At 30.5% G+C, this 15863-nt stretch overlaps 1 protein-coding gene across 1 annotated transcript; it reads left to right on the plus strand.

Annotated features, from left to right (window-relative positions):
• The first annotated feature begins 812 nt into the window (after window positions 1-812).
• LOC114183596 (GDSL esterase/lipase WDL1) lies at window positions 813-3500 on the plus strand. The gene is made up of 6 exons (XM_028070669.1): window positions 813-1018; window positions 1335-1412; window positions 2138-2278; window positions 2434-2510; window positions 2875-3018; window positions 3104-3500. The coding sequence occupies exons 1-6, from the start codon at window positions 908-910 to the stop codon at window positions 3318-3320; spliced, it is 768 nt and encodes a 255-aa protein (XP_027926470.1). The 5' UTR covers window positions 813-907; the 3' UTR covers window positions 3321-3500.
• Window positions 3501-15863: the final 12363 nt, after the last annotated feature.

The following is a 15863-nucleotide window of genomic DNA, read 5'->3' on the forward strand; positions in this document are numbered from 1 at the left end:
TTTACAAAATTCATGCATATTTTTAAAAATTTATAAATATCCACAGATATTTATATTTTAAAAAAATAAGTTATAAATTTTAAAAATAAATTTAAATAAAATTACTAAAAAATATAAATATAATATAAATTAAATTTAAGATAATAAAATATAAAATAATTTTTAATAGCAAACTTACATAAAATCATAATGGAATACTTAATAGAAAATTATAACATGAAACTGAAAAAAGATATAAGGGATGTCTCTATCATAATTTTAATGTTTTAAATTATTAAAGTTCACTCTAAATATTATTTTTGAAATAATTATTACAAAAATAAGCATTTTTAATATATAAATTTAGAAGTTATATATATATATATATATATATATATATATATATATGTTTTTTGATTTAAGAAATCATTATAATTTTGTGATTTTGTTATAGTTTTTAATGTTTTTTTATGCTTATACATTAATTCTTCAAATAATATAAACTCTATATTCAATCGTGATTGGGAATCTTTTGAATAATTAAATAATACAAAGTTTTTAATAGAAAATAATAAATATTAACATGATAAATAATGTTTTATATGATATTTCACCTTGAAATAGAAGAAAAAGATAGAAATAATTGATATGACTTATACTATAGTGGATTGAATTGAATGATAAGAAAGTGCAACTTGAGGATAAAACAACAGACAAATGACAGCTGCGCATTAAGGTAACTGCGTAACGTGGCGGGGACAAGTGGAGAGTGAGAGAAAAGGAAGAAGAATATTCACAATTATTCCTGCTCTATAAATTCCTCGTCCCAATGTCGTAGGAGGAGTGTGCTGTGTTTCTTGTTTGAGAGTGAGGGTTGCCAAAAAGGGAGAGAAACATAAACATATTTAGTTTCTCATTCTCTTCATTCATGGCAGGCCCATTGAGACCTCAGATTGTGTTATTTGGTTCTTCTATAATTCAAATGAGCTTCGACAATGGTGGTTGGGGTGCCATTCTAGCTAACTTGTACGCCAGAAAGGTCCTTCTTTTATTCTCCTTCATCGTTTTCAAAACTCTACTTTGTATATTCTGTTTCTCACATCATAGCTTTTTCTCCTTCTTCAACAAGCCACACCACAATTTTGTAATCATTTTCTTCATTTCTCCACCTAGTAAATCATGTTCAGAAGACTCCTCACACTTGTCTATAAAACTGTGAAAATGATGTGATACTGATTCATCGTATGTATGATGTATGACTTTATATATATACGTAGGTATCTGTATGTATATACTTTTTTGTCCTTATCGATGGTGAATAATGAATCTGAATTAAAGAATGTTATGGTGGCTAGGCGGATATCGTCTTGCGTGGATACTCTGGTTGGAATTCAAGAAGGGCATTGGAAGTTTTGGATGAAATTTTTCCTAAGGTACTGCCAAAACGCCATCTTCATTTTAATGCCTCATCACAAGATTCTCTTCTTTAAATCATTTTTCTTTTCAATATATATAAATATTCTCTGCCATTCATAAATGACATGCAACATCTCTCTTGTCTTGACATGATCTGAGGAAGGGTGGATCCGAACATTTTTTATATATGTGAGGTTAAAATTTGGAAGATGGGTTGTGTTTTTTGTTTTTGATAAATAATTAATTTTTATGTGGTCCTTAGTATTTTTGGTTAATTTGATTTCCTGAATTTGCTTAAATAGTGCTTGTGAGGAAAAAAGAAATTATTAGAGATAAAAACAAAATCTGATATTATATATCATGAACCAAAAAATGTTTAAGTCAAATTTATAATAGAAAATGATAGTTTAACAAAGTTTTCTCTTACAAATTTTGACAAATTACCAATTTAGTATATTGTATAAATTGTTCGCTATAATTTTAGCTTTTATGTTAAAAGAGAGAGAGAGAGAAGAAAAACAATAAGGAAAGGAAAATGAGAGAGAGGTAGAGGAAAGAAGGAAGACAACGAAGAGAATCAAAGCAAACAGAATAATAGGTTTCATTTTCAGCAAACCTCATTCACTTATTTTTTGAAAATAAAGAAAAAAAGATAATTAATTAATTTTTTTAGAATTTTTAATAAAATGTGTTTCATTTGTTTCTCCTTTTAATGAGCCTTTTGTTATTTTGTTGAACATAGGATGCTAGTGTACAACCATCATTGGTGATTGTATACTTTGGTGGTAATGATTCTATTGATCCTCACCCATCTGGCCTCGGTCCTCATGTGCCCCTCCAAGAATATCTTGAAAACATGAGGAAGATTGCTAACCATCTAAAGGTAATAACTTAGTCTACCACATCAAACATTAGAAACATCTTCAGAATAAAACAAAATTATTACATATCGTACCAAAAAAAAAAACATTACTTTTGTATTTACTTGCAATATTTGATGGTGGAACGTTTGACACATGTCAAAATATGTTTGTTCAGAGTCTTTCGGATCATATCCGTGTCATATTTCTCACCTCTCCTCCCATTAATGAAGAACAGCTTCGCAGAAAGCTCAGGTACATGATGGCGACACTTGAACATACTTGTTGAAGTAAAAGTCACACACATCATTTTTCTTCTTCTTCTATTATACGATGTGCATTACATAAAATCACATAAAATAAAATGTTATTATATTTTGGAAATTTACGTGGGAGTCTAAATTTTATATTAGGTAAAAATAAAAAAGTGGATATTATATAAAGATAAAGACCCATAAATCTATTATCTTAAAATTTTAGATTAAAAATGGTGTTAATGTTTTATGTAATTGAACTCATGTGTTGTTAGTACGTGTCTTTCGTGTAAAATTTTCTTTGTAGACCTAACTGTATATACTCCACATGTTTTGTAACGAATCTTTGGGTGCATTGAACGCAGTGCAACGCAATCAGGAAGAAGCAATGAGTCATGTGGAGTATATGCAAACGCATTAATGGAACTTTGTGAGGAGATGAATTTGAAGGCTATTAATCTCTGGTCTGCAATTCAGGCCAGAGAAGATTGGTTAGACGTTAGCTTCACGTAAGTGTATATATATCATAGTTTTCTTTTTTTTTCATTTGATCACACAGAAGTGAGGAAATATAATTTGTGTGTGGATGGTTAGGGATGGAGTTCATCTGTCAGCAGAAGGAAGCAAGGTGGTGGTGAAGGAAATACTAAGGGTTCTGAGGGAAGCAGATTGGAAAACCAGTCTGCATTGGATGTCGATGCCGACAGAATATGCAGAAGATTCACCATACTATCCTCCCACTCCTGATGGAACAAAAACCATAAATGTTTCTCACATTGTCTCCCGAAGGTGTTTGCAGTGGGATATATAACATATTATGTATTTATTTTTCTTTGATGTGTTGTGTCAGTGGAGCCATTGAAAGTGATATTTACCTACCCTTTACTTTGTGTGAGCGTTTTTATTATTCTATTCTAGTTTTTGTTCTGTAAATGTGTTCCTATTGTATTAATCAATTTAAAATTCGACACGATTTCCTTCTGGTTTTCAACTTTCAATCTCATGTAGAGTATACACTGTAGAAATATAAAAAGTAAAATAAGAAAATTTCGATCACTTTATTATAGAATAGAAAAGATTATTATAATTTGAGTATGTTTGGTAGAAACCTTGAAAAGCAGTTAAGAATCAAGTGTGGGAATGATGAGTCTGTGAGTAATCTAGTGCTATATATAGTTAACGCAGTTAGTTTGTTCTTTGACAGCGTCCTTTTCTCAGTTGCAGGACCTAACACTGTCATGTGAGAAAGACCAAAAATTAAACAAAATAATGCATTTTGTATGTTGTGTGTGATAAGCCTTTGTACATATCTAAATGTGCATGTACGACAGGATCATGGCCACCTGGGAATAGATAAGTTCTCTTTTCCATGGTGTCATGGAGTCGGCAGTATAAGGTGTGGACCTTAAAATACACATATATTTATTAATTCTTCATAAAACAAAATGTCATAATAGAATTTAATGTTGTGAGTTTTCATAAATATTTCTTTTTAAAACTTCAGAAAGGAAGTACCGAACACATATTAAGAACTAAAATTTTCATTTATCAAGAAACATAGCATAAATGCATAAGGATTAGCAAACATAAGCAAAAACTAGATATAATCCAAAAATATATCTAGTATACCATTCACATTCATAATTCAAATTCAATTGTATCTATCTCTATACTGATATCAAGGAGATTTGTTACAACCTGTTGTTTCTTGAATTATTCGTATTAAATATGTCCACAGACTAACACATATCACAAATAAATTTTAGTAATATAACGTTATCATGTTAGATCGTTCTTTATATAATAATGCTTCACTCTACATAAGAATCTGCTTTACTTTTTTATTACTTAATATTTTTATTTAAGTGATTTAGATTGTCAATAAGGTACATCTAATTATGATAATGAGTTTTTTTACTTAATATCTCGACTCAATCAAATTACTATTTTAAGCATTTAACCTTTCGAATTCAAATTCAAATCATAATTTTTAATTCAAATAACGTATATTCCATTCAACTCAAATATTCAACCGCTACTATTTTAATCACACACACACACACACACATATATATATATATATATATATATATATATATATATATATATATATAACATTTTCAATATTTTTTTATTAAAAATGATGTTATAACATATTATATTTTTATTAATTGTTAATTCATGTTTTGTTATTTATTACTTTTATCATTAAATTTTAATATAAATATCAATACTTAATTTTGTAAGTATTTTTTAATAATAAATATCAATATAATATTTATATAAATAATAAATTCTGTTTTCATAGAAAGATAATATTTCTCTATTTTGAACAAAAAAGGTATTGGGACTAAATTGAATTAAAAGGATATACGTGGGATTAAATTAAAACACATAAACATATGTAGGGACTAGATTAAAACACATAAACATATTTAACATTATTAATAATTTTTTTTCTGGAAAGAACCTGAGACTCTTTTTCAAAAAATTGGAATACAATCAACACTTTTTTTAAAAGTGAGAACTAAACTGATACAACCGAACGACAGTGGATATCGTTCGACTAATTAAATCTAAAAAATAAATATAATTTTATAAATTGAATATTAAAAAATATTCATATATTTTCATACATATACAAAGTGTAGTTTATATCATAAAGTTATATTTATCATAAAAGTATAATCCATAAATAACATTATCAAATAGTGATAATGGTAGGATTTTTAAATTCCAGAGATATAGGATAATGGATCTGTCATGTGTTCCATTTTGAGAATATAAAAAAGACAACTCACAAGATGTTTTGCTATTTATTTATTAATTACCTGATAACTGATAAGAGTGCTTACATATATCTCAATATGATTTGTTTGTGGTGGGTACCAATCACATGATTCATTCATAGTTTTTTTTTTTTTCAATTATTTGGTCAATCCTCTAACTATTCTACAACTTTAGGATATTCCTATTCTTCAAGGGATATACCACCATAGCTAACTTTGATTCTTCAGATTACAACCATTTTGAATCTAATAAAAAAATACACACCTACTTACGTCACAATCTGTTTTTAATTGCTTTTCGATCCACCGTTTTATAATTTTTTTTTATAAAGTCCCAATCACACAATCTGAAATGTAACATGGGTTTTGACTCCGCTAAAATAGATAACTTTTAAAACAGAAAATAAGAGATCAAGTTACTTAAGTTCATCAATCCAACGGTCACTTTTGTTCTTGATCTCTAACTGATTTTATTGTTGATTATAAAGTAGAAAAAAGGGTACTTTTTTAACTGATTATAAAGTGTGGTTTTAAAATGGTTGAATGATTAATAGTTGAAAAGTTTTCAGACCGGCAAAACAGGGTGGATTTGGAATTAAAAGCTTAAAAATTATTTAAGTAATTAAAAATATTTTGAATACTTATTTATAAGTTCATATATAAACAAATTTTAAAAATTAAAAATTAAAAAGAAAAAAATAACAGGTTAATCCACCATTAATCATGTCGAAGTAATAGATAATTCGATCATCTATTCTTTGACACTATTCTTTGACAGATCAAGTTAAAATGGACCAGACTTGCCACCTTTAGATATAGGACATAAATTTTAAAATTGCTAGAAAAATTTGAAAATAAATATTATAAAAAAAAATTAAATAATAATTATGTGTTACATCAATTGTTTTGCTACATTTTAAATGAAAAATAAAAGTGTTGACCCTTCACTAGAAGTTATAACTTCTTACTTATTAATTATTGATATCTTATCAAATTGATATTCAAATTGAAATCACAAGTTTAATTTTAAATTTAACAATTACTTAAAGTGAATTTTACAAGTTTTATCAATTAGCTTATACGGGAGCTTAGATAACTTGAGTTATGATTTCTATAGAAGTAACGGCTTAGAGAAATTAATTAAGAATTACATCAATTATCCTATCTCGTAATTGGAAGTGAGATCGCAAATAAATCATTACACTTAAACCGTAATACTCTCTTAAGTAAAAAAAACTGTGCATTAACTATAAATTATAATTTTTAACCCAATAAAAAATGTTTAGTCCAACACATATTTTATATTGTATTTGTTACTAAATAATCCATGTAAAAATATGTCATATACAATCATGATTTACATAAATTACAAAATTAACCCTTATAATATCTATATTTCACATCAATCATTCTTATAACCAATATTAACATCAACATACATTTTATATTGGTTACTTTTTACAACAAATGTAAAATATATAACTGAAATTACAAAAAGAAGTTTTCTTCACTTTTCCATGAATGTTTTTTACTTCAACAAGTTTATCTATTGTGTAGAGAAATACTTGCGATATAATTAATAATTAAATTAACACTATATTAATGTAATTGATGATAAATGTGTTTACATTTTTTTAATATAATTTGTATAAAAAAATTATTATTAATCAATTAGGTATTCCAGTGGATAAAATCTCAAATTGGTTGAATACATTGAATGCCCTTTTGGCCTTTATATAAATAAATATAATAATGCAATTGTACTATGGTACAATATATTATAATTCAATTAATATATTTCTCCCACATTTTATGCATTTAAATTAGAAGATACATAATTAGCAGAAACAAATTGTACCAATTCTTATTTTTCTCATTCTGAATGTATACCAACTCTGTCATCACTATATATATATATATATATATATATATATATATATATATATATATATATATATATATATATATATATATATATATATATATATGATGTAATCTCCCTATTTCAGAAACCTCAATAAGTGATGTTAATTAGCATTGCGAAAATTTAGTTCGAAGATTGTATATCTTCAAGTGGCCTTTAATTATTAGTATTTGCTCAATGATTGTATATCATATTAGTAATTTTGATTCTTCAATTTTATAATATATTTTCAAACCAATAAAGGGACAAAGAAAATGAACAATATTAAAAGTACACCAGCTAACATGTAACCGACTCTGATAAATTTATCATTCTATTGGGTTCAATAATACAAAGATATTTTATGTTTTATAGTTCTGGAAGTTCATCATTCGTTGAAAATCGATTTATTAGGAATCTGCCTAAAGTATAACTATCAATATCTTAAAATTTCACTGAAAATGGCACCATCAAGCTTCAAGCATTGCTTTCAAATACTTGTAGGGTTTGTTTTTACGTTTGATTGTTTAAAATGACGCTTAACGAATTCTTAGGTTTTGCTGGGATGATGTAATTTAGAATGATAATTATACAACGATGACTTGTTTGGATAATTAGAAACAAATTCAAATTTAAGGAATTTTGAAAAGTATTTTAAATGAACAAAATAGAGGAATTTCAAACACCCTTAAAATATAAGAAATTTGAAATTTCATTCATTTTTTCTTCACTATCACTACACTCATGAAAGTCGAGCCGAGTCAACACACTCTGAAGGTCGAGTTAAGTATGCTCGCACCGAAGGTCAAGTCGACTCGACTCACACAAAAGGTGGAGTCGAGTTGGTCCTGGACGAAGGTTGAGTCGAACCGACCTGGTCTAAAGGTCGAACCAAGCTGACCTAGGACGAAGGTTGAGCTGAGCCAAGTCAAAACGAATATTGAGCAAAGCCAGACCAAAACGAAGGTCGAGCTAAGTTGGCCAAGGCTGAAAGTCAAGATGAGATGGCCCAGACTGAAGGTTGAGCCAAACTAAACCAAGCAAATGTTTTAGCCGAGTTGGTCTAGGCCAATGGTCGATCCGAAATGGCCATAGCCAAAGGTCGAACCAAGCCTGCTTGTGCTAAAGGTCGAATCGAGCCAGCTTGGGTCGAATGTCTAGCTGAGTCGGTCCAAGCCAAAGGTCAACACGACCTGACCTTGTCTGAAGGTTGAGTCGAGCTAGTTTGAACCAAAGGTCGAGCCAAGTCTGTTCGGGCAAAAGGTAGAAACAAGCTAATCCGACAGAAAGTCGAGCCAAAACTCGGGTCGAAGGATAGAGTTGAGTTTGCCTTAATATAGAAATTAAATTGTTTTTTCCAAACAAGAAATTTGAAATATAAGATATATAAATTACTTCATCCAAACAAACTATTTAAGAAATGAAGGGAATCCAATTGTAAGTAATTCAAATAGTATATATTTTAATTTATTGAAATTGTTAAAATCCCTTATCCAAACACAAGGTTAGGTCACAAACATTTTCCTTTTGTAGTGTAATAACAAACTAAAGACATTTATTTAACATTCACGTCATTGTTTTTGAACTCCTTTGTAACAAGTTGTTCAATTGATCCAACACGAAAATTTATACATGTATATTTAATCATAAAATTAGAATTTAGAAAATAATTTGTAGGTGTAGGTCGATATCATCCCGGCCCAACCAAGGTACACATGCGACCGACATCATCCCAACCCAAGTAGGGGTCGACCTCATCCCGACCCGGTCGGCCCGGTGGTAGCAAAAGGAAATCTTCTTTGCGACCCAATTAAGCCCAACAACCCAACAAAATATAACAGTCCAACAAAGCACCACAGAAGAATTGGCAAGATAAGAAGGTCGGGTATATTGTTTAGTGACTACAAAGAGGGATGCCTTTCCTACTTTCCTACATACACCTCATATCGAATCACTATTTGACTTGAGCGTTAGAGTACCTACAGGTATCCCACTCTCGGAGTGGAGTTCACGCAGCAAGTAGATCCAGGGAGAGTCTGGAGAGGAGTGGAGAGAGGAATCGACACAGGGTTCTTGAGATCGTCTGATTCCATACTAAAACAGATCCAATCAAGTACAAAATTAAAGCATATGAATGGAGATTTTGGTTTCCTTGTTAAAAATGGTATTTAGTTAAGTTAGGTATTGGACTACCATCACTAGTACAGTAAGAGCTTTTGGTCCCAGTTGTTTTTTATATTCTGCCCCGGTTCCAAAACCGAGGCATATTGGGGCGAGGCCAAAAGGGATGGCTTTTGGCCTCGGGTGTGGACCGAAGTCGTAAAGCGTTTCTTTGCCTCGGGTCACGCCTGAACCGAGGCCTGTTCTACGCAGCGCTGCACGCGTTCTTGGAGACCCTCAAACCTTTCTTCTGAAATGGGATTGCAGTAGATTCATGGAGACTCTCAACCAAGTTCAACAAAACCCTTAACGCTGCAAGAGGTTCAATGCACGGTGCACCAGAGTGGAAGCCTGTACCACAAATAGAGCAAAGAAAGAGAAGTGCTTTGCTGTTGCTGCTCATATATGGCGATGTGCAGCAAAGGCTCATGAATCTGGTGAGAACCACCCAACTTTTGTTCGGTTCAGTGTTGATTTTCGAAGTAGATTGAATCCACCTCTCCCTCAGAACTATTTTGGGAATGCTTTGGCCAAAGGAGCGACGCGCCGTACCCTCCCACAACCTAGAACTCCCTCCCTCCCCCACCAACAAACCCCACCCACCGGTCTCTCCCCACCTTGTACCACTCAACCGACCGAATCCTGGCGACTCCGCGTAGCCAAGGACCCCATACCCTGAGCCTTCTTCCTCAGCACGTGCTTCAGAATCTTCCCCGTCGGCGTCTTCGGCAGAACCTCCTTGAACACCACCGTCTTCGGCACCATGAAGTGCGTCATCCTTTCTCTGCAAAACTCCACCACCTCCTCTTCCGTCGGCCGCCGCTCCAACCGCTCCTTCAGCTCCACAAACACGCACGACGTCTCCCCCCAGAACTCGTTCGGCCGCCCCACCACCACCGCCTCTCTTACCGCCGGGTGCGCATACATCACAGCCTCCACCTCCACGTTGCTCACGTTCTCTCCCCCACTTATTATCATGTCCTTCGACCTATCTTTTATCTCCAAATACCCATCCCCAAATCGTCGAAGACCAGAAATTGGAGGTTGGTGTAGAGAGACGATGAATAGGGTTCGCAAATCGGGAATTATAACATGCTTTATGGCCTCGATTCAATTAATAACCGAGGCCTAAAGCCCTTTATTGCCTCGGTCCATTATAATACGGGACTAATAATACTGACGTTGGTGGCATTTTTGAAATTAGGGTTAGCGGGTTGCCTTATAGACTTCGGTTCTTTTGTAACTGAGGCCTAAAACTCCTTACTGCACCGGTTTTTAGTTGACCCGAGGTAATATAGTTGGACGAAATTGTAAAAATGTCACCGCCTCTTTATAGGCTTCGGTTCCACTATAACCAAGGCCTATAAGGCGAAATAAAATGTCAAATTTGCACTAGTGTATATCAATTAAAGATTTATTGTTTGTTTGTTGTTATTTTGCTATTATTCAATTATGTGTCAGTGTGTGTTTTCTGAATGTGAGCAAACATTAAACAAAGTAAAACAAATGTGAGAAAGAGAAAAACGAACCTCAAAAGAACAAGAGATGGTTCGGGGCGATCAATGAAAGAAATGGAGGATAGAGGAGAATAATATGTTTCGTGAGGAGAGGAGAGACAAAAATAAGATATTAAAAAAATTAAGATAAGTCGCTTCCGATTAATAATATTTCACAAAGTATATTAAAAAAAACACTTATTTCACATTAAGCTTAAACGAAGGTGATATCATCATAGTTTTAATTTGAGACTATCTGGAAATAAAGCAACTTTTGAAAAGTTGACACAAGTCAGATATAACGTTTAAACCTGTTAGATAAGCAGCACCGAGAGAAATGGGAAGATTTTAGGTGAACATTTTGGTCAGGCAAATTATCTGAAACGTTGCTAGTGGTGGATGATGTCATTGCACTAGTTATGCACTGGATAATATATATAGTAATGCTTTCACACATTACAAATTTTTATATGTATTTGATATTATCTTTTATCACTTTTTACTTTTTTTTATAAATATAAAAGTTCACTTTTTATGACTATTTTAACTTTTACCATCAATATCTAATGAAAGTTTTTGTATGTCAAAGAATTTTTTCCTTTCTTTTTTATTGATTCTCTTTCGAACTTGTTGAGTAGTACATACTCTCTTTAATAATAAATTTGATTCTTTGGTTGGTAGAAAAGTATATAATATGAAAATTAATTAATGTTATCTCTATATAATATTACGATTTTTTTTATCAGCAAAATATATAATATTACGATGGAAAATTTATCTATGTACCAAAAGGAATAAAATGGGCGACAAATACATTAGTCTTTGGAGATATTAAGGAAATTGGAGTTATTTTACAAAGTTAAACCTTCTATTTACCTATGTGGCCACAATGATATGATTAGTGAATTTTGTAGTGTTTAATATTTATTATTTTGGTATAATGCGATTCCTTATTTCATATATATATATATATATATATATATATATATATATATATATATATATATATAAACTAAAATATATCAAAATAAATATACTTCTATAAAACAAAAATATATAGTAATATTATCTGGAAATTTTTTTATAATTAGTGAAATTTATTAAAACGCCGAAAAGGAATGGACTCACCGACTTGAGTATAGAATATTGAGAAAATTATTTACCAATCACATGCTTATGACTAATTCAGACTAAAATATTTTAAGAATAAAATGAAATAACTTTTAGTATTATAAAACAATTATTTATATATAGTATGGAATCTTGTTATTAGATATATAGTGTAGAATTAACAATTATAGGTACGATTTTACTTACGTAATTAATTACTATTTAATTTGTATTTCAATTAAACAAATATATATTTGTATTTCAATTAAACAAATATATATTTGTATTTCAATTAAACAAATATATATACATTGATAACATGATACACATGCTCTATATATTTCCTTAGCAAAAATTGTAAAAGCAGAATCCTTCATACTTATCAACATCTAAATGTATTTGTTAACGTTTTAAAGTGTAATTTTGATTAATATAGTACTAAAACAACACATGTCAGATGAGAATTTATTTTCTATTTTGCTACCAAACGCATATATTAATCAAGTGATGTTATGTCTATTCGATGGGTAATCTTAAAATAAAAAATCGAATGTCATTATTGGGTTAGGAATCCAAGCGTTACATCGGATAAAAATAGAAAGTAGAACATTATATATTCGATGGATAATTTTAAAATAAAGACTCATTGTCTTAGGGTGTGTTAGGATGAGACAATTCAAGAGGGTCATTCATTTTTTTGAAGAATTTAGATTTCTTTATAATGAAATGCTTTGTTTGGATAGAGAAATTAAAAAATATTTCAAATGCAAACATTTTTTTGAAGATTTCAATTAGCTAAATTAGTAGAAATTCAAATACCTTCAAAATAGGTGGAATTTGAAATTCTTCTCACTCAACCTCACATTCTAGACTCTATGGTGGAGTTGTCAAACGGGTATGACGACTCCGTCCGGATCGTCGAGCTCGTCCATGTCGTCGGGCTCGTCCAGGTCGTCGGGCCCGTCTTGATCGTCCAGTCCGTTCGGATTGTCGGACTCGTCTAGAGCATGGGGCTGGACCGGACCATATTGACGAACTTGGCGGCACAATTGTCCAGTATGGGTCGTTAGGCCTCTAGATCATCGGGCCGACCCAGCCTGTCTGGGTTTCCCAGTCGGTTCAGCTCGGGTGGGTCGTCGTGTCTAACCAATCCGGTTGGGTAGTTGGGTCAGCTCGGCCCATCTGGGTTGTCGAGCATTTTTCCAAATTTATCATGAACTCAAAATATAATTAAGCCTAAAATAAATATTGTTAAAATTAAATTTTATCTCACAATAAATTCAATTTTTTTTTTCCAAACAAGAAATTGAGATGTAAGGTATTTTAATTTCTTTATCCAAACAAGTTATATATTTAAAAAATGAATGGAATTTAATTACAAGCAGTTCAAACACAAAGCATTTCAATTTCTAAGCATTGTTGAAATGCTCCATCCAAACACAGGTTAAGGTTTTGGGTTGAGAGTGGTATCAATGTCTTATGTGGTTGGACTCAGGTCTCATTGATGTTGTATCTTCCCAGTGAAACCTCTTTTGTAAATCTAACAAGTGGTATCAGAGCCGATGGTTAAAACCGACTCAAACAAGTGCAGTCCCTGTATCGAAAGTCTTCCTGACAAGAGTTTCGGACTCAGGTCTCATTGGTGTTGTATCTCTCTGATAAAACTTCCTTTGTAAATCTAACACATTACATTAACTAATTAAGAAAAGAAAATCTTATCACTATTTACCATCATTTTCAACTAAATAAATTGATTTTTCTTAATTACTCTATATATATATATATATATATATATATATATATATATATATATATATATATATATATATATATATATATATATATATATATATATATATAAAGCTTTTATATTAACATGTAGTGCATCACTTAAACTTGACACGGCCAAATTTATAAACAAGACATTATCTTTTGCTTACAATTGTTAGGTAATTAATTGACAGTGTAAAGCAGAGCATTAATATTAACACATCTTTTACCGATTAACAGTGTGCTTTTGTCGTTTGGTGGAGCTGTCAGTGGAGTTGTCATCGACATGCATTACTAAACCTCTTTTTCTGATATATAAGTTTTTGGTGCAGAAAGATCACTATATTTAAGAACACAGTTATAAATATGTGTTTGTGTGTGTGAATATCACCAAAAAACATATGACAATGTTTCTTTTGATTTAAATCACTGTAGACAGTGGTCATGTTTCCATGTTGTCGCCGCCTGCAAAGAAGTGTTATTTTTTGTTTGAATGTTAGGTCGAATAATTTGTTTAAAGATTTAATTGTGACCTAAGATGATAAGATTGGGTGTAAGTATAAAATTGAACACTTACACGAGAATGTGACTACATATTAGAAAAGAAAGCTTATCACAGAAAAGAATGCTTATCAAGTGCAATTATTGGAGCCAGAGACAAGAATATTCAGGTATCCAATTATGGAACATTTTAATATTTGTGCTCGATTGAATCATGAAGTGGCAATATAATACGACATGATTGCAGATATATAGCCAATCGGGTATCGCTGCCGGGTCAAATTGTCATAAGAAATTTGAATTTACCATTCAATTAGGTCAATTCAAAGAAAACAAAAACTCCAATAATGTTTATTAAAAACACTTCAAATAAAAGGGTATAAGAGTTCTGAGTCACAATTCTTTCATTTTTTTTTCTTTTTTTGATATAGTTTATGTAAACTAGGGTTTACATTTTGAATATCAACGCTAAAAATGATCGATAATTTAATATTGTACTAATTAAATATGTTAAGAAAATATCATGGACCACATATATTAAATGACATGTGGTTCATGTAACTTAACAATATTATCTCCAATAAAGAATGTTTATGATATAAAAAGGTATTCAGAAAACAAAAATAAAGGTAATTATGAAGTTTATTAGTCCAATGAATCGTACTAAATGAAAAAAAAAAAATTGTCAATAACTAAGTTGTATCATATCCATGTGACTCCCAAATAATTTTGAAGTTAATTCATATTATAAGTTGTTTAAAATTGTAATTTATATTTTAGGAATAGTAAAAACATATAGAGACTAATTAGTAATTTTACTCCTTAGGAGTGACTAAATTATTTAAAATTTTAAGAATTAAAGTATAAGATACTTTTAAAATATATTTCAGAGAAATTATAATATAAGAGTTGACACAATAAAGATGTGAAGGTAAAAATACTTAAAATATAAAGATTAGAAATATGAGTAAAAGAATTTGCTCAAGTAAATATATACATACCGAAGAATTTGTTCACTAACAAAATAACATTTGCCGATAAGAAAAAAAAAATATATAATTACACTTAATGGGTATGACATTAACAAGAAATTGTTTGTATTTAATGATAGAAAATGACAAAAGTAGAATACAAAAGAGTGGAGTTACCATTCAAACTAAGGTTGTGCACTTTGCTAGTTCCCCAAAATTTAATACCATTTGAAAACAAATCAAGTAAAGAAACATATTCGAACTTACCTTTAATAAAAGGGTTAAGTATGTTTTTAGTCCCTGAACTTTGGCTCAAGATTGGAATTCGTCCCTGGTCGAAACTTTGATAAATTTCGGTACCTAAACTTTAAAAATAAATGAATATAATCCTTTTAACCCAATTTTGTTAACTCTTTTTTAGGTTTCGAACACATTTCTCAGTAAATATTGGAGTTGTTTACGCCATTTGACACATTTGTTCAATATTTACTGAGAAGTGTATTCAAAACCTAAAAAAAAAGTTAACAAAATTGTGTTAAAAAGACTATATTCATTCATTTTTAAAGTTTAGGGATCAAAATTTATCAAAGTTTCGACCAGGGACGAATTCCAATTTTGGGTCAAAGTTCAGGGACTAAAAACATACTTAACTCT

The sequence above is a fragment of the Vigna unguiculata genome, chromosome 5, assembly GCF_037176805.1.
Source record: "Vigna unguiculata cultivar grain cowpea cultivar isolate G323 ecotype 2 chromosome 5, ASM3717680v1, whole genome shotgun sequence".
Taxonomy (NCBI): domain Eukaryota; kingdom Viridiplantae; phylum Streptophyta; class Magnoliopsida; order Fabales; family Fabaceae; genus Vigna; species Vigna unguiculata.